At 40.3% G+C, this 24,832-nt stretch overlaps 1 protein-coding gene across 1 annotated transcript in view; it reads right to left on the bottom strand.

The window, feature by feature from the left end:
* Positions 1-24,622, bottom strand: part of LOC105817242 (histone-arginine methyltransferase CARM1-like) — a 252,075-nt gene extending 227,453 nt beyond the window's left edge. Inside the window, exons 1-2 of the mRNA XM_012652874.1 lie at positions 24,215-24,622; positions 23,865-24,093 (exon numbers count right to left, since the gene is read on the bottom strand). Of these exons, the coding sequence (XP_012508328.1) occupies positions 23,865-24,093; positions 24,215-24,622 (637 nt within the window). The remainder of the gene's footprint in view (positions 1-23,864; positions 24,094-24,214) is intronic.
* Between the last annotated feature and the right edge of the window lie 210 nt (positions 24,623-24,832).

Consider the following 24,832-nt stretch of genomic DNA (forward strand, 5'->3'; position numbering starts at 1 on the left):
TCTAATTGCCTTGGCTATTAACTCCAGGACAAGGTTAAATAGTAGTGGAGATAGATATACTTTCCTTGTTCCTACTGTTCCTTGTTTTAGTGGAAATGCCTCTAATATTTTCCCATTACAAAAGATACCAACTTTAAGAATAAGTTATATATTAAGTTGGATTTCATCCAAAGAATTTTAGCAACTCTACAGATATTCATATGTTTCTTTTTCTCCTTTGATCTGTTAACATGTTGTATTATTTAACTGGATTTCCTAATAGTGAACGAAGCTTACATTCCTGGAATAAATCTCACTTAATCATGGTTTATCAGTTTTTTCACAGTTGTGTTAGATTCTGTTTGCTAATGTTTTATTAAGTATTTTTATATCATTATTCATAAGTGATATTGGTAATGACTTTCTACTAATTATACTGTCATTAGCATACTTAGTTCTCAAAAAGAATTTTAATTCACCAGAATATGTTATATACTCAATCCATCTGGTCTTTGAAAGTTGGAATTCCCCTGTGAAACTATCTGAGCCTGGTGCTTTCTTGTGAAGTTGCCCCCTAACCTTCTCCATCTCTCTGCTATAAATTGGTCTCTTTACACAGAGTCTATTTCTTTAGGAAATTGTTCAATCCCTATAGGTTTTCAAATTTATTTTCCCACATGTTAGCAAAGAAGTCTCTAATGATTTTTGAAAATTCTTCTGTTTCAATGATTATTTCCCCCTTGTCAATTCTTATTTTGAATGTCTGTGCTTTCTCCCTTTTATTCTTTATTGGTTAGTTATTGGCTTTATATTTTCCTAACTTTTTCAAAACCCAGCCAGGGTATTGCCTTATTATTATCTACTTTGGTTTATTATTCCCTCCTTTTTCTTTTTTTATTTATTTTTTGACATATTCTAGCTTTTTGAGTTGGGAAATTAATTTGTTAATTTTCATTCTTTTCAGTTTTATAAATAAAAGTATCTAAGGCTATGAATTTTTCTATAATCACTATGTTAACATATGACCTATGTAGCCTTCTTCCATCCTCATCTCCACTTGATTTAGTGTTAGATGTACAGTTAAGTACATTAAATTCTCATCATTAATCCTTTACTAAAGATCATCCATTCATGTCTTTGTGGAATTCTAGTAGATTCTCAAGCATGACTCAAGGATGCAAATTCCTGTACTCTTGCATATTTAAAAAACACGACAATGTTGCTTTATTGTTGCTGCATTTTGTATCTTGTTTTAAACAACAAGCACTATATTGTTTTTGAATGTCTAAAGCCAGCCTAGGACTCTTGCCTTGGTAAGATGTTTTATCCTTTTTGACTTGTAGCTCTGATGATTTTTTTTTAACTTTTATAAAGTCTAATAGTTGTACTCAAATAGGTTTCAGAGTTAGTTGTTATGGGCCAATATTCTCTGAGCTCTTTCAATATGTAGCTTCTGATCTTTTATTTATAGAAAATACATTTTTTTAAAAAATCACAGTTTTAAATATTGTGTCCCATTGTTTTATATGTCTTTTTACAGAGACTCCATTATACCTAACTGGATCATTTTTGCCTACATTTTATTTCAAACACTTTTTTATTTCTTTTTTTACTTTTTATTTTTATTTTGGTTATCTTGGTGGTCTTCCTGATTTTCTTCAATGATCTTATTAAGTTTTCAATTGAATCTCTTATTCCTTAGGGACTTTTAAAATTAGTCTTCATTTTTCATATAATTTAGACTTCTATGTTTCCCTGAAATCAGTCAATTCTTATTTTAGTTCTTCTTGTTTAGCATCCATTTTGGTTCTTGGTGTTTTAATTTCAGTTTCAAAGTGGTTTGTTTTTCATATCCCAAAATGCCTATTGAGAATATTTCATTCAGTTTCGTTTAGTGGGTGGACTTTTTGTCAGCTGAATTAATTTGATTCTCATTTTCTGCTATATTTTTTGTTGGTTATATAGGATTGAAGACTGCTTATGCTTCTGAAACCACCCTTTACAAATTAATAAAGGAGTACAAGGTGAGAACCTGGTAGGGGCCTAAACTCTGCAAAGACACAGCATAGTTAAAAATAATAATAATAGTCAGCCATTGTCTCCTAGTTTGCTTTCCTATAGTTGCTACTCAGGAGTCACATAGCTGATGGTCATAAAGATTCTTAAACTTTCTCCATAGATCACCCTTATGAAACCTAAGGCTAGTTTTCGAGATGTCTTCCAGGCCCTGTATTCCAGAGGAATGGCTGACCCACCAGACCAGTGGTCCATACCAAGGAGCTGACTCAACTGGTATTGCGACCCCCACCCAGGAACTGACTCAGCACAAAAAAGACAATTTCTCTACCCCTATAGCTCCCCCACCCCTCTGAACTCAGCCAATTAGCAGACCCAATTGCTTAGCCTTTTGCCTGCCAAACTATCTTTAAAAACCCTTTCTCCCAAATTCTCAGGGAGATGGATTTGAGAAATCCCTCCTATATCCTTACTTGGTGCTCTGTGATATTAAACTCTTTCTCTGCCACACCCCTGGCTGTCTCAGTGTATTGGCTCTTCTCTGTGTGGCGGGCAATGCAACACAGTTGGGCTGTAACAGCTCTGCATTTCTGTGTACAGATCTGGTGGTTTGTAGAGGTTTAAGATATTCCTAGAGCAAGAGTTTTTTTCTTCTAATTGCCTCTTTTCTTTTGGCTTGTAGAACCACAAATGTGCTCTCTTGCTTTTATTTCTCTTCAGCATTTGGCTTTCAAAGAGGCCTCTCTTTTTTGCACTGCTCTTCTCAAGTGTTACCTTTCCAAGATTGCCTCTTGACACAGTCTGCAAATTTAAGTTCCTCCTTGCTGTCAGTTTCCCGACCTACCAGATCACTTTTTTTTTTTCTTTTTCAGTATTTTCACTATAGTTATGTTGCACTTTCTTCTCATGGTGCTGGTTTTAGATCAATATCGGGCTTGCTGCTAGTTCTTTCTTCTTTGTTCCAAACGATTTTTCAGGGACGGCCCTTGCACTTCACTGGAACTATAGCAAGAGGACAAGTGATAACTCATGGGGATTTGGTGTTCATTTTTGTAGGGGAAAGTCTTTTTAAGTTTGGACATTATTTGCCTTCTTGCTATGGTGAGAGCATGAGTTTTGGTTCTTCTTTGTATTTATGTTTTGGGGGAGGATTTATTGAGAGATTAAGATTTACACCATCACCTTGGTTACTCATCAAATTAAAATGTTTAATAATATTGTGGCCACCACATAAAACATTTCTAATGACTGTCAGCTGTGAGAGCTCTAGTTTTCTACCCTTGTCCTAATACACAACCCCAAACATGCTTACTAATTCTCTAGCAAATGTTTGGTGCATGGTGCTATACCTGAAATGACCTAAGATGACTCGGTATCTTAGAACCACAGAAGAATTATGTGTATTTGAGGGTCTTTCCAAAACGATGCCTCCCCCCTGCAGCTAGCTGTAGGTGAAAAGTGTGAGACAAAAAGAAAAGCAGAATGTTGAGCTGTAGTTATCCAAAGAAAGACTGTTCCTTAGTAGAAAATGTAGTATTTAGTAATTACTCACTAAAGGTTATTACGAAAAGATGGACATGGGTTTAGGGTTTTTTCAATGGAAAAGAACCCAAACTCTGTAAAATAATTTAAAGAGGTTTATTCTGAGCCAAATATGTGCAACCATGGCCCAGAGAGCCACACCCAAAAAGCCTTGAGCAAGCGGTCTTGCCATGGTTGGTTGGTTATGGTTTGGTTTTACACACTCCAAGGAGACAGGAATTACATGTAAAGCCATAAATCAATACATGGAAGGTGTACATTGGTATGGCCTGAAAAGGCAGGACATCTCAAAGCAGGGCATCACGGGTTATAGGTAGTTTTAAAGATTCTTTGATCTGTTATAGAAATGAAGCTTTGTCTAAAGGCTTAGAATGTTTTAAGTTAAGATAAGGAAGTCTGTTAATCAGAGACAAGCCACTGGACATTTACCAGACATTTACCCAGACTCAAGTGATGTCTTGAGTAAACTGAAGACCTACAGGTATAGTTTAAACTTTGTCATGCATAGCTTTAGGCCTGTAAATGAATTGAAAATGATATCTCCAAAAAGGCAAGCGGACATGATGAGGTATGTCGACCTCTCTTTTAATGGCCAGCAACTCAGCTTGAGGGTATTTCTGGGGTCCCCTTGGTCCATTCAGTCAGCTGGGGGTGCTTAAGATTTTATTTTAGTTTGCAGTTTTTTCTAGTTTTCACTACTCTACCTCTCATGCCTCAGTTTCTCTGTTATTTGTCTCATCTCATTCTATTAATAATGTGTTATGGCTATCTTTAATAGAAATTTCATTCTATGAATTTAAGAGATAGTGGTCTCCATAGAGACAACGAGGAGGACTAAGTCAAGTAGTAAAGGGACAAGAATGTACCTTTTCATAAGTTTGGGTATTCTTGGGTCTACCAACTACTGACAACAGCTCTCTGTCACTTAGGTCAAATGATCGACAGTAAGAATCATACAAAATAACTGGTTATTTTTTATTACTGGTAGTGTTGTATAATGGCACAGTCACAGAAATGTGCCTAATAAATAATTGTAAATGAATGAATAACCACCATAAATAATAAAGATGACTATTACATTTCATCCCTGCTTGCTAATGACAAATACTGCTTTGAAAAAGGTCTATTTAAAGATTATTGTTCTTATATCAAATAACGTGAAGTTCTTATCACTTAGGATCTAAGTTCCATGGAGAAAAGTGTCCTCTTTGGCTTTCTAAGGAATTTAACTTATCAGAAATTACAGGACATTTTTGAGAAATGAGCATTATCTACGAACCGCAAATATGTTTTGCCCGATGTAAACTGAGCTAACTAGAAGCACAGCAATACACTGAAGAAAGAATTGGGCGGGGAAGAGTGGAAAAACTAGCAGATTATTTCCAAAACACTAAATGAAGCTTTGTTGAAGAAGGCATTGCAGATTAGCCAAACTGCTTCCCTTCATTTGTCATATTATTATTTTAAAGTTCAGGCACATGCTCTGATTAGGAAGAATTTGCTCCAAGAAGGGCAAAATTAACTAATAAAAGCAAAGAGGAACTTGATTAATTTATAAGAAAGGTTACAGACAAATTAGCTCACAGTAATACTGGCTGAGAAAATCTGATATAAATTGTAGGTCCATATTTTCTAAGGAAAAAGTATACTTTCTGCCCTGAAAGCTGCATAACTATATTAACTAGAACAAGGCCCTATTGTATATCTTCCTAGATAAACAGAAATGATAAAGACCCAATCCTGAACCTGAACAACCTGAAAGGGAAGAGCCACATGAGAATTTGGGGGAATGCAAAGAAAGCAGACAGTACTATTAAAATGCTTCAAGACCAGATACTGTCTTTCCATTCTACCTGGAACATCAAAGAATCAAATGCTTTATAGGGGTAGGGTTGGGGGTTGGAAGTTCTCTCGTAAATGAAAAAGAAAATCGCAACTATTCCTGGCCGTCAAGAGATAAAAATCATACAAGTTGCGTAAGAGAAAGCATTCTAAATATTCTCTAAGGAGACTGGTGCAGAGAGAGGAGAACTGGCCACTGGCAGCCTGAGCTCCAGCCCTGGCTCTTTATGGACTGGCTGGGTGAGTTTGTCATGTATCCACCTCCCTGAACTGTAGTCTCTTCCAGTGCTATTACTCTATAGATTAAAAACGTAATATTCATTGTCTATGGTTGACATGTCCTCTGCTCTTCTGATATTCCTAAAATACAAGGAAACAATTCATATCCTGAAGGACTTGCCATCTGTGGAAACAGGATAATAAAACTTCCTTCTCTGAGGAAGAAAAAACTATGAAATCAGAAATGATGTCCTTGTAAGGAAAAAAATTGGCTTCATCCACAGGAAGTTCATGAAACAATTACACATCTTTTATTTTCTAAGCATAGGGAAGCGTTCTGAAAGCTCACACTCCAGACCCTGACAGCTGGGTTTGCATCTCGGCTCTGCTCCTTCCTCTTCGGGTCTCACAGGCTGGTTCCTGAACTGTGCTTCAGTCTTTTCCCAAGCGCAGCGGAGTATCTTATGTTAATTTACAATAGAGTATTTACAAATGCCTTGGGATCTGTGATGTCATCAGCTGGCCTTGGTGAGGCTAAGAGCAATGCATACAATTCAGATTCACTTTCCCCTTCTCCATTCCAATTTATGGATTTTCATTAATCTTTGATTTTCCAACACCCAGGATCAAAGGCATAGGTGTTCTCTCAAGCCAGTACAGAGTCTATCTCCATGTCTTTAAAATATAAATTCTAAACCCAAGACTGTGTAAATGTCAAGGTTTGTGAAATGTGTTTTAGATAATTACTTAAAGCCATAAAGCATAGCTAATACAGAAAATAGCAATATCTATAGAATGCACTAGTTGTTTTTTTGTTTTGGTTTTTGAGACAGAGTCTCACTCTGTTGCCCAGGCTAGAGTACCTTGGCATCAGCCTAGCTCACAGCAACCTCAAACTCCTGGGCTCAAGTGATCCTCCTGCCTCAGCCTCCTGAGTAACTGGGACTGTAGTCATGTGCCACCATGCCCGACTAATTTTTTTTTCTATATATATTTTTTAATTGTCCAGCTAATTTCTTTCTATTTTTAGTAGAGACAGGGTCTCGCTCTTGCTCAGGCTGGTCTCGAACTCCTGAGCTCAAACGATCCACGCGCCTCGGCCTCCCAGAGTGCTAGGATTACGGAGCCACTGAGCCCGGCCTGCACTAGTTGTTTATCCCCTAAAATGCAACAAATCCAGCGAGGGCTCTAGCTTCCTCCTCCCACTCTCTTTTTGCCTTTTGCTTCTTTTTGCTTTTCCCTCCCTCACTCCCTTCCGCCCTTCCTTCTTCCTTTCTTTCTCCTTTTCTATTTGGTATTAACTTGTTTCACTCTATAAAACTTCACTGTAATTTTTATATTTCAAACAGCAGCTCAGTCTGTCTCCCCTGTGAGTGACTTAATAAAAGTATTTCAGTGTCTGAACCTAAATACAAAGTGAAATTTACCTTCAATACAACTCTTGCCCACAAAGAAAAGCTAGCTAAGCCTGCACATAAAGAAATGAAGTCATGATAAGATAAACCTAACAAAAAATTAAATAGACGTTCCCACGACAGGGTCTGTCTTCTTCATAAATAATGGCCTCTTCTGTCCAGCTATCCAGAGTAGAGGACTTGGAAGCCAAAAACAGATTGGAGCTGATTTTCTGTTCCACTGATCACTGCGACTCTGCGGAGAGATTGTCATATACTTTCATATCCATTCTTTAGTTCTGCAATTCAACTGCAAACACGCTCAGGGGTTCATGGCACAGACTGTATCTGATAACTAATTTAAAAAAGAAAGATACTTCGCATGGTGTTTAGCAATGAAATGTTTTAGAAACACAAAATATATTTTTTTCAAACAGGCTTGTAGAAAGTCCAGCACAGAATAAAGACCCTGATGTTTTCTGAACAGCACTGGAAGGCAAGCTCTGTAAAAGCGGCAACTTTGTTTTGTTCACTGCTCATGGCAGGCAGACTCTAAGAAGGCCCCCAATCAGCCCCCACCTCGGGGATTCAATCCCTTGTGTAATCCCCTCCTCTCAAGTGTGGACTGGCCTAGTGACTAACCAATAGAATAAGATAAAGGTCACAGGATGTCACTTCTATGATTGAGCTATGTAAAATTGAGACTTTCATCTTGGTTTCAGACTCTCTCCATCTTTCTGACTTGGATGAAACAAATTGCCATTTTAGGCAAGCCCATGTGCCAAGGAATTGGGGGCATCAGCAAGCAGCCAGCGACGAACTGAGGCCCTTAACAAACAACCACACAGTGAGCTTTGAAGGGGGTCTTTCCCCAGTCAAGTCTTTGCATGAGACCTTGGCACCAGCCAACAGCCTTGATCACAGCTTATGGGAGACCCTGAAGCAGGGGACCCAGGTAAGCCCCACCTGGATTCCTGCCCACAGAAACTGTGAGATAGTGACCGTGTATTGTTTTAAGCCACTAAGTTGGTGGTTACTTGTTACACAGCAATGGATAATTAACATGCTGTTATTTCCTCAATGCCTTCAACAGTGTCTGGCTCAGAGTAGGTGTATGATACTAATAAATATGAATTGCATGAATGAACAAATAAAATTAATTCCTGTCACTGACATGGAGAGAGTTACTGAAGAAGGTTAGTAAACTATTCCTCACGGTGCTACGGTGTACAACACAACTGGGTCAATAAACCCAATTTTCTACAACAAACATTTTAACAAATGCAATTTTCTAAAACAAACATGTAGTAAGTAAATACAATTTCCCACAACAAACATGTTAAACAAGCTATTCAGTCATCATAATAGCCTCAAGGTTGACTTCTATTTCCTAGGAGAGAACAATAAACCTTACAGTTAAAAGCAAAATATCACTGGAGACCTTTTTACCCTTCTTAGCAAACAGACTGACCAGGAACTCAATTTCATGATGGCGACATTCAGAATATGCATCACGCTAACCTAAATAGTCCTTTCACCTAACCTGGCTTATGCACTTTATTCTTTCTGCCTTTATGATTCCTAATTGGAAAATATGCTTCAACCTTCCCACTCACATTCTCAAAAGCATTTGGGTCAACCTCTTCCCTTCCTCGCAAGGCTTCTCATCAAACACTATTTTGATTTGTGGCCTGTGATTCCAACTTTAATTTTAGCCAAGGGTAAATTTTTAAAAATATTTTTTCTTCTTACAAGTTGTGATAATTGCTATGAAAGAAAGAGGGCTCAGCTAAATACAGTGGATATAGCAGGAACGGTGCATGCTTAGCACGATGAGAAGTCCTTTCTAAAAACATGACTTTCAACCTGTGAACTAAAGGAGGAGAGGGATCCAAATACACAAAGGACCTGGATGGGAGTGTGGACCTAGAACAGCATTTCAAGCACAAGGAACAGCGTATCAAAAGGCTCAAGAAAAGGTTCTTCCACAGAGTTGCTATTACAAAGTCAGCCATACTGTGAATGTGAAAGATAACTATACACAATCAGTTAGGAATACAAAATATATTTTTCTAACGTATATAATTATATACGTCAGAAAATTATATATATAAAATTCTACATATAAACATATATAATTTTCTACTTCTAGCATAAGACAAAGTATCCTGATGCTTTTTTGGGCGGTACTGATCTCCATGAAAGTGGGAACTTTGCTTTATAGTTGCTTGTAAAGATATCTCTGCATTATTTTGATTCCATTTACTTTCAAAATTATCATAAAAGAAATCATTTTGCATTTTTTTTCACTTTTCATTATTCTGTTTACTTTTTGCATAACCTATTAAGGTAAAAATTATCCCAACTTCCAGGAGAGAAAAATAAGGTTAAGGCAAGTTCAATAAACCTTTCGAAGTCACAGAGCTAGTAGATGGGACATTTGATGTCATTGATCCAACCCCCTTGCCAGCCTAGTCCTCATAAGACAGTGGTTAAAATGGAGGGAAGCAATTAACACAAGAAGAAGGTCATGCATGATTTTATTTAGATGCTGGCCTGGAGGTTAGAAAACCTCAGTTCTGTCTAAAATACACCAAGAGTGATACTGTCAGTAACTCCACCCTCTCACTGAGATTTCTAAGATCATTGAAGGATTCAGCTCCCTGCAAACACAAGGGACAAATGTTTCGTCATTCTATGGGCAAATCCAACTTTAGAATGGGTAACTAAACACAAGAAGGTATCACACAAAGGGGGAAGTAATCAGGTTTTGAGGACAATGTACCTGGGATAAAATGGAACAACAAAATGACATCAGTATTATCCAGGTTACTGTAAAGTTAGAGATAATGTGTGTGATATCTAACACGAAGGAGTATCTTTGCTAAATGAAGGTCAATGTTATGATCTGAGAGTGATTGGGATACCCAGAGATCTCTCAGACCTGAGAAAAAGATTTTATTCAAGGATATAAGGTCATTCCTCTGAGCAAAGGGTTTGCCTCCTATTGAAACACTGCTGCACTGGGGAAAACCTAACTCTTTCTGCTTTTATCAGCAAATCTTCAGGGTAAAACCCTGGCTACACTGGAGAGGGAAGGGTGGGGAGGGGGCTTGCAGGGTAGGAAAGGCTCCTGGGCACTGGGGATTTATAAGGAAAGCTAATCATGGGAGGAAGAGGAGGATACGATGGCAGAGTGTGCTCACTTCATATGTCTGCTTCAAATTGCCAGGGGTACCAGTACATACACATCGTCTGTGATGGATGGACAGGCAAGAAGGGGGAAGAAGGAAAAACAAGGGATTTTCATCATCAGATGGTTCTAATCTGGTACATTTTTATAAGCCTCATATTTTAAAGTAATTGTTTATTTTACCTCACAAACCCTGTGTAAGTCTACAGATCTAATGAACAGCATAAGGACTACGGTTAATAATATTGTACACCGAAAATTTACTAAGAGAATAGCTTTTACCTGCTCTTACCACAAAATAGAAAAATAGGTAGCTATGGAAGGTGAGGGATATGTTAATTTGATTCTAGTAATCATTTCACTATGTATATCAACACATCATGATGTACACCTTAAATATATACAAAAATAATTTAAAAAATACCCTGTGGTCAATCATAACACAAAGCATAAATATTGCATCAGTGACATTTTATTTTTTTGTCTTAATAATTTCTTTGTTTCTAGAATTGACTCTTAAAATCAGGGGATAACCAACCACAAGATAGCCATGCCTCTCTTCCAACTGCATTAACTGTAAGTATTAATCAGTGGAATGTCTATCTTTGAACTGGTCTATTCATCAGTATTGAATACAGAACCACAACTTAGTGCAAATATTATAAATAGGGAAACAAGGAATCTTAAAAGGTCTTTATTTGGGCAGGAAAACAAGCCCCCTCATCTGTTTTTTCTTTTGTGTGTTTAGACACAGCCATACAAGGACTTTGAACAGTTTTTCACCTGTCATTCGTTCAAGGTACCAGTCTTGCCTGACAGAGGAAGAAAATGCCTTCTCTTCACTGATATAAATATGCAAGGGCTGCCCAGAAAGTATCCAGCCACGTAACATTAACAATGGCTGGATACTTTCCAGACAGCACTCGTACAACATAATGTTGGAACAAAAAAAACAGGTCTACCTGAAAGTCTCAGTTTAGTTTCATTAAACATCTTTCTTGGGAAGCTACGTTGAAATCATGAAAGTATTGCTCTTGGTAAAATAACAATAAAAGAAAAAAGTTACTTCCTAGGATTCTGACTATATTTCACATTTTTAAACAACTCTTCAGTGAAATAATAATATCTAAATAGTCGCTGGGATTTAATGGTAGCAAGGTTGGATGGGATGATGCATATGAGGAGCAGACCGCTGCTTGGGAGAGGGAGTACTATGCCCAAGATAAGTGTAGTGTTTTTCAGATAGTCTGGATGGAAAAATGTAAAGAGTAGTCCCAGTCTGTGATTGTTAGTGGGGAAGGGGGTGTGGTTTCAGCGTTTTTCACTCCACCGTATCCATGTGAAGGGAGTTCTGCTAGCAATGCACAAAGGTTGTTCTTCATTGTCACAGTACTGTGAGATGGGAGTTGTGACATTTAATGCCAAGGGGCCAGGGATGGTAAACATTCTGCAGTGCCTCCCACAATGAAGAATTTTCCCAGCACAAATGCCATTCGTGCCCCATTGAGAATTACTGTGCTCCATTAACGATTCTGGCTTCTCTCCCCATCTCCACTCTCTCCCCACCAGGTTCTCTTACTGATGCATCAGGAGAGACATAAGTCTGCTCATCTAGAACCCCCTCCCTCTTGCTTCCTGGCCTGCCTGCCTGTTGAGAAGGTATTTTCCGGGGTAGGTTTACAGGTTTGTTTGTTCTGTTCTGTTTTTGAGGAAGGGGAACAAGTTCAATTGTGGAGTGGAGTGAGGTGAAGTGGAGTGAAGAATTAGGACGTCTATTTCTGTACACATCAAAATCCATGCTTTCCTCTAAGGTCTGCACCAGGCTGGCTTTGCAACAGCAGCCTTTGCATAGCCATCGTGGGGCAGAGAGGGAGCAGGCAGAGCGGACACTCCCCCAAGCTGTGCTCAGGCACCACAGACAATATCTGAGATTCCTCATGGCCACTGCCTTAGCAGGACCAGGGCAGGGAAAGAACCCCAGCCACTCAACAGCCCTGGCCTGTAGACCCACTCCCCAAGACCTCCATGCTGCCATCTACCCCAAACAGCTCCACAGTCCCAGAACCACCCTCTGCTCATGTGGCTCAACCTCTGTGGTTACCATACTGTAGTCTGACCCCACAGCCACTCACGCATATCCTGTCCTGCCCACAGACCGCAGCTCAGGCTCCAAGGCTCTTGCTGTACCCAGACCCAAGGCTCTACTCCCGAGCCTGATGGCAGCTGCGGGACTAGGGCTCTGATCCCCTAGGATCCAGTGTTGCCCCCAACCCAAGGCTTTGCCCCTATGGCTCCAATGCTCCTGCTGGGCCCACAACTCCATCCCTGAGATTCCAGCAATGCACTGGGACCACAAGACCCAAACCCCAAGTCTTCACCATGGCAGCAGGGCCACAGAACTGCCCCAAAGTCCAACATTCCACCAGGACACCACCCACCTGGAGCCACCATTACACCTGGACCTGGTTCAAGCAAATGCCCACAACCCAGACACCCACAACCACTGCCTTGATAGCCTCACCCAGCTGCCACTGTCACCTTCACAGGGAGACCCCAGGCAGAGCAATTTCCCACAACACCAGCCTTTATGGAGAGGTTTTCACCCAGATCCCAACTTAAGCTTCCAACAACAATCTGGGGAACAATCCACTGCCCCTTATGAATATCATCCAGCACTGACTTGAACTGTGACAATCACAAGGGAAAGCAACAAAACAGAACAGTTGCACTACAGATATCAGTGCACCCACCCCTCCCCTACCAGGTCAACATTCCAGAGTAGGACACAAAAGTGCCATAGAGGGATCTCCTCTTCTTCTCACTAAGTAGGAGAGTTCCCAGCAAAGGAGAACAGGTGCCCTGCAAACCTATCAGCCCTGAGCTGAGAGAAAAGTATTCAGATGAGAAGAATCTAGCAAAAGAATTCTGGCAACATGGAAAAACAAAACAGTTTGACACCCCCAAGAAATCACAATGTATCTACAGTAATGGAACCCAACCAAATAGAAATTGTTGAAATGTCAAAAATGGAATTCAGAATATGGATGGCAAATAAGATGAATGGAATTGAAGAGAAAGCTGAAAACCAACAAAAAAAAAAGCCAAAAAAATTTTAGGAAATCAATGAAAAAAATAAAGAAGTCACTAAAGAGCTTGACAACATAAGAAAATATATAATAGAACTTAAAGAAATGAAAGAGTCATTTAGGGAATTACAAAATACAGCAGAAAGCTTCAATAACATGTTAAACCAAGCAGAAGAAAGAATCTCAGATCTTGAAGATAAGACTCTCGAACCAACCCAGTCATTCAAAGAGGCAGAAAAGAGAGTAAAGAAGACTGAACATTTACTCAGAAATATATGGGACTATGCAAAGCAAACAAAGACATGAATTATAAGTATCCCTGAGGGAGAAGAAGAAAGAACAAAAAGCATGGAAAACCTATGTGAGGGAATTATTGAGGAAAACATCCCCGGTATTGCCAGAGATTCAGATGTCCAGATTCAAGATGGTCATCAAACACCAGGAAGATTCAAAGGAAATAGAACATCTCCAAGACACATAGTAATCAACCTGGCCAAAGTCAAAATGAATGAGAAAATTCTACAACGAGCAAGATGAAAACAATAACTAACCTACAAAATAACAGCAGGCTTCTCACCACAGACCTTACAAGCCAGAAGGGACTGGGGCACCATCTTCAGAACAACTGCCTACCAAAGAATCTTGTATCCTTCAAAACTAAGTTTCATAAACAATGGAGAAATAAAGACTTTTCCAGAAAAGCAAACACTGAGAGAATTTGGCATGACTAGACCTGCCCTACAGGAAATACTCAGAACTGCATTATATGTGGATAAGCACAATATATACCCACCAGGGTGAAATCACCCAAAAGCTAAAGCTCACAGCTCATAACAAACAACAGCACAAGAGGCAAAACAAAGCAATAAGGTACAACATAATGAACAGAACAGCATGCCACATATCAATATTATCACTCAATGTAAATGGTCTGAATGCACCACTAAAAGACATACATTGGCTGAATGGATGAAAAAATACAACCTAAGGATCTGCTGTCTCCAGGAAACACATCCTAACACACAAGGACTCATACAGACTCAAGGGAAAGGGATGGAAAAAATATTCCACGCAAAACAGAAAGCAAAAGAGAGCAGGTGTAGCCATTCTTGTATCAGACAAAATTGATGTTAAATCAACGATTTAAAAAAAAAAACAAAGATGGTCATTATATAATGGCAAAGGGAGCAATTCTACAAGAAGACATAACAATCCTAAATATATACACACCTAACACAGGAGCTCCCAGATTCATAAAACAAATCCTACTATATCTAAGCAAACAGATAAACAGTAGCATCTTAATTGTCAGGGACTTTGCCCACTGACAGAGCTGGACAGATCATTGAAGCAGAAAATAAATGAAGAAACACTGGACTTAAACAGGACTCTAGAACAAATGGACCTAACAGATACTTACAGGACATTCTACCCCAAAACTACTGAATATACATTCTTCTCATCAGCACATGGGACATTCTCCAAGGTTGGTCATATCTTAGGCCACAAAACATGTCTCAACAAATTCAACAAAATTGAAATCATACCACGTATCTTCTCAGATCACAGTGGAATAAAACAAAAAACCAATTCCAAGAGAAACACTCAAATCTACACAAAGTCATGGAAATTAAACAACCCTCTTTCTGAACAATCCGTGGGTCAATGATGAAATTAATATGGAAATCAAAAGATTCCTCAAACTGAACAAAAGGGACATGTGCTATCAAAATCTGTAAAATTCAGCAAAACAGTCCTAAGAGGAAAATTCATAGCCTTAAAATGCCTACATCAAAAAGACATAAAGTTCACAAATTGACAACATAATGACACATCTCAAGGAACTAAAAAGGAAGAGCAAACCAAACACAAACCTAGCAGAAGAAAATAAATAACAAAGCTCAAAACAAAACTAAACAATGTAGAAAACAAAAAAAATACAAAGGATAAAAAAAATTGTTCTTTGAAAAAATAAATAAAATCAACAGACCCCTTGCTAGATTAACCAAAAATAGATGAGAAAGGACCCAAATAAGCTCAATCCCAGAAAAGCAAAGGGAGATATTACAACTTATGCCACAGAAATATAGAATGTCATCCATGAATACTATAAAAACCTCTATGCACATAAACTGGAATACATAGAGGAAATGGACAAATTCCTGGAAACACACAACCTCCCAAGACTCAATCAGAAAGAAACAGAACTCCTGAACAGACCAATAATGACAGTGAGAGTGAAGCAGTAATAAAAAAAATCCTCCAACCAAAAAATGCCCCAGACCAGATGAATTCATAGCCAAATTCTACCAGACCTACAAAGAAGAACTGGTACTTATCCTACAGATATCATTCCATAACATTGAGAAGGAGGTAATCTTTCCTAACTCACTCTTTTAAGCAAGTATTACCTTGATACCAAAGCTAGGAAAGGACACAACAAAAAAAGAAAACTACAGACTGATGTCCTTTATGAATATAGATGCAAAAATCCTCAACAAAATATTAGCAAACAGAATTCAACAACACATCAAAAAAATCACCATGATCAAATGGGCTTCATCCCAGGGATACAAGGATGGTTCAACACATGTAAATCAATAAATGTGATTCATCTTATAAACAGAAGCAAAAACAAAGATCACGTGATCATCTCAACAGATACAGAAAAAGCATTCGACAAAATCTAGCACCCTTTTCATGATAAAATCCTCAACAAACTAGACATAGAAAGAACATATCTAAAAATAATAAAAGTCATATATGACAAACCCACAGACAACATCATACTGAATGGGCAAAAGTTGAAAGCATTCCCCTAAGAACTGGAACAAGAAAAAGGTGCCCACTGTTACCACTTCTATTCAACATAGTACCAAAAGTCCTAGCCAGAGCAATCAGGCAAGAGAAAGAAATAAAGGTATCCAAAGTGGGAAAGAGGAAGTCAACCTATCACTTTTTGCTGACGATATGATCTTGTATCTAGAAAATCCCAAAGACTCAGCCAAAAGACACCTGGAATTGATAAATAAACTTAACAAACTCTCAGGTTACAAAATCAATGTACAGAAATCAGTAATAGTTCTATTTACTAAGAACAGCCAAGCTGAGAATCAAATCAAAGACCCAATAACAATCACAACAGCTACAAAGAAAATGAAATACTTAGGAATATACGTAACCAAAGAAGTGAAAGATCTCTACAAGTAGAACTATGAAACACTGATGAAAAAAGTCACAGAAGTCACAAATGAATATAAAAACATCTCATGCTCATGGACTGGTAAAATCAACATTATTAAAATGTCCATACTGCCCAAAATGATTTACAGATTCAATGCAATCTCCATGAAAATACTAATGTCATATTTTAGAGATCCAGAAAAAATAATTCTACACTTTATTTGGAACCAAAAAAGAGCCTGAATAGCCAAAGCAATCTTAAGCAAAAAGAACAAATCTCGATGCATCACATTATCAGACTTCAAATTATACTACAAGGCTATAGTAACCAAAACAGCATGATACTGGTATATAAGTAGAGACATAGACCAACAAAACAGAACAGAGAACCGAGATATAAAACCACCTACCTACAACCAACTGATCTTTGACAAAGCAGACGACATACACCGGGGAAAGGAAGCCCTATTCAATAAGTGGTGCTGGGAAAACTGGATAGCCACATGCAGAAGAATGAAATAGGACCTCTATTTCTCACAATATACAAAAATTAATTCAAGATGGATAAAATACTTAAATGTAAGGCATGAAGCCATTAAAATGCTGGAAGAAAATGTTGGAAAAACTCTTCTAGAGAGTGGCCCAGGCTAAGAATTTATGACCAAGACTCCAATAGCAATCACAGAAACAACAAAAATAAATAAATGGGACTTGATTAAATTAAAAAGCTTCTGCATAGCAAAGGAAATAATCAAAAGACAACCTACAGAGTGGAAAAAATATTCACAAACTATACATCTGATATAGGGCTAATATCTAGAATCTACACAGAACTCAAATAAGTCAGCAAGGAAAAAAAAAACATACAACCCCATTAAAAAGTGGGCAGAAGACATGAACAGAAGCTATTCAAAAGAAGATAGACAAATGGCCAAACATATGAAAAAATGCTCAACATCACTAACAATCAGGGAAATGCAAATTAAAATCACAATGATATACCCGTCGGAATGGCTATTATAAAAAGTCACAAAACACAATGCTGGTGTGGATGCAGAGGGTAAGGAATGCCCATACACTGTTGGTGGGACTGCAAATTAGTACCACCTCTATGGAAAATAGTATGGAAATTCAGCAAAGAAATAAATATAGATTTATCATTCAATCCCATAATCCCACTATTGGATATCTACCCAAAGGAAAAGAAGTCACTTTATCAAAAATATACCCACACTCGAATGTTTATTGTAGCACAATTCACAATTGCAAAGATGTGGATTCAACCCAAGTGCCCATCAATTCATAAGTGGATTAACAAAATGTGATACATATATACGTGTGTGTGTGTGTGTGTGTATGTGTATGTGTACACACACCATGGAGTACTACTCAGCCATAAAAAGGAATGAATGAATTACTGTCTTTTGTAGCAATTTGGATGGAACTGAGGTCATTATCCTAAGTGAAGTATCTCAGGAATGGAAAAACAAACACATGCACTCTCTAATAATATGGAACTAATCAATGTGCACTCATCGGCACAGAGAAAAGTCAAAGTCTTTGGAAATCAAAAAGGGGGAAGGGAAAAGAAAGGAGGGATAAAAAACTACCTATCAGGTACAATGACTCTATTCAGGTGATGGGCACACTAACAGCCCTGACTTAAGCATCATAAAAGCTATCCATGTAACAAAAACATTTACATTTGTATCCCCTTAAATATTCTTAAATTTTAAAAAGTCCATGCTTTCCAATCAATTTTTTAGTAATTGTGATGGAGCGAGCTGTCCTTATAATCCCTCCAAACCTCATTAGTGAATGTGTGTGTGCCTGTGTGTTTGTGTCTGTGTTGTTACATTCTACATGATCTGGTTGGTCTAACTATGGAAGTTTTATACAGTATTGTCCCCAGATTCTTTGGCACCGCTTGCATAAAGAGGTGAGGTCTACATCCTCTCCCTTTGAAATCTGGGCAGGGTGTGACTGCTTTGGCCAATGAAGTATGACAGAGGTAATGGTGGTTGATTTCTGCAGCTGGGTCACAAAAAGAAATGCAGCTTCTGCCTTTGCTATTGGAAAACCCCACCTGGGAACCCTGAGTCTCCACAGAAGTCCATGGTGACAGGAAGCCATGGTGGGTGGAAATCAAGCCACCCAGAGAGGCTGCATGTAGACTTCCAATTGACAATCCTAGTCTTCCAGGGTTTAGTCAGGGTTTTCTGAGAAACAGGACCAATAGGATGTATATATACATAGGAAGAGATTTATTTTAAGTAACGGGCTCGCACAATTATGGTGGCTGGCAAGTCCAAAATTTGCAGGGTAGGCCAGCAGGCTGGAGACCTAGGGAGGAGCCAGTGCTGCAGTTCAAGCCCCAAGGCAATCTGCGAGCAGAATTCCTTCTTGATCCTTGAGGGTCAGTCTTTGTTCTGTTAAGGTTTTCAACTGATTGGATGTGGCCACCCGCATTATGAAGGGCAATTTGCTTTATTCAGAGTTCACCAATTTAAATGTTAATCTCATCCAAAAACCCTCACAGAAACATCTAGAATAATGTCTGACCAAATGTCTGGGCACTGTGGCCCAGCCCAGGTGACACATAAAAGGAACCGTCACACCGGCCCAGGTGAATGACACACTCTTGGATCTCCAGGCCAGCTGCCAGATGAGTGGCAATGAGCGACCTTAGTCAATGCTCAAGAATCACCCAGGCAAGCCATGCCTGGTTCCTAACTCGCAGAATCTGGGAACATTATGAAACGGCTGTTTTAAGTTACCAAGTTTTGAGGTAGCTTGTTAGGCTGCAATAATAACAGGAACACTAACTTTAACTCATATTACACTCCCTCTCTCTTATGAAGCTTCAGCTACACTGGCCATCTCAAACACACCAATTCCTCCCAGCCTCAGGGCCTTTCTACCTGCCATTCTTTCTGTGTGCAATATTTTTCCGCCAGCTCTTTGCTTAGCGGGCTCCTTTCATCTTTCCTTCCTGGCTCAGATCAAATATTACTTCTTCAGAGAAGCCTCCCCTGACCATACTCTCTAAATTGGTCTCCCTCCCTCTCTATGGAGCTATATATATTTTTTTTATTCTGTTCATTTTTTTCAAGACATTTATGTCAATCTGAAATTATCTCGCTTTGCTTCTTTGGCTATTGTCTTCCCCCATGAAAACATTAGCTCCATAGGGTGGGGTCCTTACCTAGCTCAGTTATCGCTCACGCAGTGATTAGCACAGAATATGTGTTCAATAGATATTTGTTGAATGAAAAGTAATGAATGTTTATCTCATATGGAGGTAACTGACTTCAGGATCCTGTACACAGGCCTCACCTTACTTTACTCTACTACCATTATCACAGAATGCAAAGAAGGAAGATTGGAGCTCCCATGCGATACAAAGGATGTTTTTCTCTGACTTCCCTTCTGCTCTTTTTTTCCCCCTCTCTAATGAGATGAGCATTCCCCAGGGAACAAAAAGCCTAGCATTCTTTTATAATATCTCAGAAACAAAAACCTTCACATTTTTCTACTTGATTATCCATGGGGCTTATTTATATATTTTCCTAACACTTCCAGATTAATTATAAGACCTCTCTAGATGCAGAAAGGGAAAGAATATTCTCTCTTCTCTTCTGGACATCCAGTCTACCCTTATCCTTTGTGTAATATAGTCCCAGCTCTTTCTTTCTCCTCCAGTTCCCCAGCACAGGGCTTACACAGAGCTTGGGCAAAGGGGTGGGAGAGAAGCAGGTTCATCTCCTACTTTTTTTTGTTTCTCCTCCTTTTCCAGTTCTTGGTTTGAACACACTGAAAGTATGAAAACAATGTATTTTTTTCCCATAATCTGAATTGAAGTTCTTATCCACAGCCCTTTCCTAGCTGCCAGTGGACACCCATCCCCACCCTATAAACTTACTAATTCCCTTGTATTCTGGTTTTCCCATGTCTTAGCTGTGTCTTTCAGTTTCTGTATTCTTATGCTTTGACATTTGGGGCCTTCCTGACCCTGGAGAGACTGCCCCTCCCAGGGTTCGCCAGTTCCTAGAGAGAGTAAACAACTCACCTGTGAGCACACTTTTCAAGTATAAACCAACCAGTCTAGAATCCACATCCCAATCACCTCCTTTGTTGGGCTCCCATACTCTGGGCCACTATCCATCTGTCCTAATTATCCCAGGGTGAGGTACCAAAAAACTAAAGACAGTCCTTACACCATAGAGCCTGCTGAAATCATTCAAACTAGCCCATCCTACACCTGTTTACCCTGCCTCACCATTCCTTCCCATGGAAACCATAATAAAGGCTCTTGCCCACAGTTGCCCCGTCATTCTGCCCCCGACCCACCCAGGTGCTTCTCTATGTGGCCCCCTTGCGGTGTGGTGTGCCTGCTCCTCTTGGGAGCTGTGAGTCATAAACTACTTTTTCAATGGCAATCATCTCCTGATCTGTTGACGTTACTATAACTCAAATTTCTGTTAATACAGTATATTTTAAAACACACCTTTAGACTATAAGTAAAGACAGTATCCTAATCATTTTGGGCAACTCTGATTCTGTACACTCAGTGCTCAGTATTTTAAGTCTTCTTTTAAGCAAGATTTTTAAATTCTTGATTTAAAGCACTAATTCATTCAATGAATATTTATTGATGCCTTGTGTGTACTTGGTACGGTGGAAGGCTCTGGGGATAGAAAGATGAATTAAACACACTCTCAGGCAGCCTCCTGGCAGGATAGGGACTCAAAAAATATTTAAGAAAAGAAGGAATGAATAAATGTCTTTCCAGAGTTCACAAGCTAGAATCCACACCTGCTGGATCCCCTGGTGTGTTACCTTTATGAAATTGTTGTCAATTTTAGAAAGCTTGAAATTAGAATAAACTGGTTTTGTCCTGTTCTTTTCCATTCTTTACATATCAAGCTACTGAAATTGGGAAGCTGAAAGATTGTTCAAATCTTCCAAGTGATTTTTTACCAGATTTAATTGTCTCCTTTGGAACATCTTCACCAAATATAGCCTAACTCACCCTAAGAACAGCCTGAGGAAACTGTTGCTTTGGAGGCAGAAAGTAAATATAACATTAATAATAATAGCTAACACTTTCTGAGCTCTTAATATATGCCAGGCATTGTCTCAAACATGGTGTACATATTATTTAATTTAATCCTTATAACTCGTATTATTGTCCTTATTTTACAGATGAGGAAACTGAAGCTTAAATAGGGTGAATCATTCACTATAGGTAGCATAGCTAATTAGCAGTAGAGTCAGGATTTGAATCCAGGCAGAATTATTCCAGAGTACTAATTCTAGATATAAACTAAGAAACTGTATAATTTTTTCAAGATACATTGCTTAGACCCATTCCTAAAGTTCATTAAAGAATTTTCACCAACGTTCATCCCAGGAGAAATCCTAGCCATGTGAAATCCTGCTATTAAACATACAATATCTGAGTTCACCAGAATCTTTCTTCTTTTAATAATTTATTAGAATTTCTTTTCAAGCTTGCTCTGCCTAGCCACCATCAACAGGGGTTTAATTGGTGATATAGTAAAAACGAGCTACTTTAAAGAAAAATTCCAGGATAGTTTCTCTCCAGAACTCTCCATATAAGGGTACTGAACTTTAGTAACTGCATGCATACATAGAATACTCCTTAGGACTGGAGGGTGAGATCTCTGCTTCCTTGTTAGTGAAACTTTCTCAAGGAATTCAGTCAAAATCTTGTGAGAATGACTGCCTGCCTTAGCTTTAATTATTCTTTCCATTAGTTTGGGTCAGTACATACCACAGAGGTCATCTCTGGACTTGATTTACTCATTGAAGGTGAGTTTTTTCCCCTCTAGGATAAATAATAGACCAGGCATTGGATAACACCTTGGGGAGCCTACAACACCAACCACCTGGAACCTTGGCTATTTCTTAACACACATTCGTGGGAAAGAAAATCATAGGACATCACGTAATGTGTAAATCTCAAATCTGCTCTTTTGTTTCTCTATGTATATGGCTACAGATTAAACAAATTTACTATAGTATTCAAATAGACCTCTTTTCTGGCATTTGAGTTTCGGAATTCCCAGGAAAAACACTAAAAGCTACTTCTTTTCCCCTCTTACATCCAAAAGAGAAATGAACGAGTTACTGAGTAAGGCTTTTGACCCATTGCCAAGCCTCAAGCTTCCTGAGACACTAGTCAAATGGTATTTAATACTTTAAGGCCCAAACTTCTCCCAGTAAAGGGAGAAGACACATCCCAGGGCTTTCTTTCATTCCAAAACAAGTATTTATTGTCTACTATGTGCCTGAAACTGTTCTAAGGCCTTGGAGGTGAAGCAGTGAATTTGTGTCCCTCTCATCACTGAGGAACAGGAAGACAGTACCTGCAAATTCCCACTAGAACCAATCTACAGGGCAGAACACTTCAAACTCTACTCAGACTCTGAGAAATTAGGGTTGGAAAAAAAACCCAAAAGTCTTTGGAGCCTTGTAGCTCCCTTTGGGGCTCTGCTCTCCACACTTACTGGAACAAGGTATTTAACATGAGTTGGGGGCAGAGGGCATGAACCCCTCATACTTACAGGAAAAGTTTTGTGCACAAGTATACACATTTTCTAGAGCCAGGATCTATAGGTTTCCTCAAATTCTCAAAAAGGTCTGGGATTCCACAGAAGTGAGAAGCACTCCCCTAACGCACCCACAGCCCGTGGGGCCCAGGGAACCGCACTGGTGAAGGCCAAGCACTTCCTTGGTGAAGGCCATTTTTCGAACCAAAAAGTAATGCCAAATGGACACTGCACTGGCGTGACAGCCACTCGGACTGGTGTCCACCCCGCCCAGTCCTTCCTAAACTTCTCCACTTCGCCCGCCAGAAAGCCTCACGTGCGACTGTAAGGTGGTCCGTTGGCTTGGAAAGGGAAGGAGAAACACACGGGCCTGGAAGTAAAAAGACATCGATTCCTGGCGGGGATATCACAACAAGCCTCTCTTCTCCAGACCTCGCTTTTGCCATTTCTAAGGTAAGACCAAAACTAGTTCTCGGAGCTGTCTGCCTGCAGCTCCGAAGTTCTCTTGAATAATAATAAAGGCACGACTGGCTTGATCTAGGCTTTTCCCGACAGGAGAGACGGTCCCCCAGTCCCATCTGCGAGTAGTTAGGGTGCGCACCTGCTCAGAGACAACCAGAGTGCGACACCCGCACTTCACGCACGCGCCGGGCACGCACCCCCCGCACCCCGCACCGCGGCAGACGCACGCCGAGTGGACCCACGCGCTGCCGCACACGCGCACCGGGCGCGCCCGCGCACCCACACAGCCCCGCTCCCATCGCCGCGCGCGCGCACCACGGCGGGCGACTTCCGCGCGGGACTCTGCGTGCGCGGGGCGCGCGCAGTACTTCACCGTCAGTCACCGTCGCGTCCGCCTCCTCCCCTGCTGGGTGCACCTCCAGCCGCAGAGATTTCGGGCTGGGAGACCATAACTGCCCGGGCCGGAAGAGCTGCTCCTCGGTCACGAAGCGCAGTTGCACGCTGTACTGCCGGCGCGCGGGGACCCGGGCCGGAGCGGGGGCCGCAGCCATGGTCCGAGCGCCTCTGCCCCAGCGGCGCCTCCCCCGCGCCCTGAAAAACGGCTAGGGGGAAGGGGAGGGGCTTGGAAGCTTGTGCCACCTTCCCCCAGTCCCGTGGCAAGTTCGATCTTCGACCTTTGAGACGCCCTCTGGCTTCTGCTGGCACCTGCTGCCCTCCGCATACCCCACATCCCCCGGGGGAGCGCGCTGGGAAGCCGCAACCCCGCACCACACAGGAGCGCGCCGTGCAGCGGCAGAAGGGCCCAGCCACCCCGCGGGCCGGCAGCTCTGAACACAAGTTTGGAGAGGCGCGCACCTGAAAACAGTTGGAGTTTGGAAGCAGAAGGGTGACACCTGCTGTTCGCTGGGACCGCTCTGCGGGCGTGGGCGTCGGTTTGAAAATGGCCTTGGCCTGGGCTCTCTGGTGGGCACTTGTTCTTGGTGTGGTTCTGACGCTTTTGGCACCCACGTGTGAGCAACGGCCCCAAGTCCTGAGGGCTTTCCTCACTGACACGGTCCCAAGAGAAGCAGGGACGCGTTGGGGAAGCCCGGAGACGCTAGCTGGTGCAACTGCCTCGGCCCAAATACCCATATTCGTCTTCCACTACTTAACTCGTAATTGAAAGCTTACTTGCCGCTGGATTGTGAACCATTTTCCTAGAAGTGGACGGGGAGAGCCAGGGACTCTTGTCCCAAAGTTGACGCCTCTCTCCAGCAGGTACCCAGCCTAGTCACTTGGCTCCGGCTTCAAAGGACGGAGTCTCCAAACCATGGGCAACCAATTTACATGTCATTTTCTTCT

The sequence above is a fragment of the Propithecus coquereli genome, unplaced genomic scaffold (genome assembly GCF_000956105.1).
Source record: "Propithecus coquereli isolate 6110/MARCELLA unplaced genomic scaffold, Pcoq_1.0 Scaffold403, whole genome shotgun sequence".
Classification (NCBI taxonomy): Eukaryota; Metazoa; Chordata; class Mammalia; order Primates; family Indriidae; genus Propithecus; species Propithecus coquereli.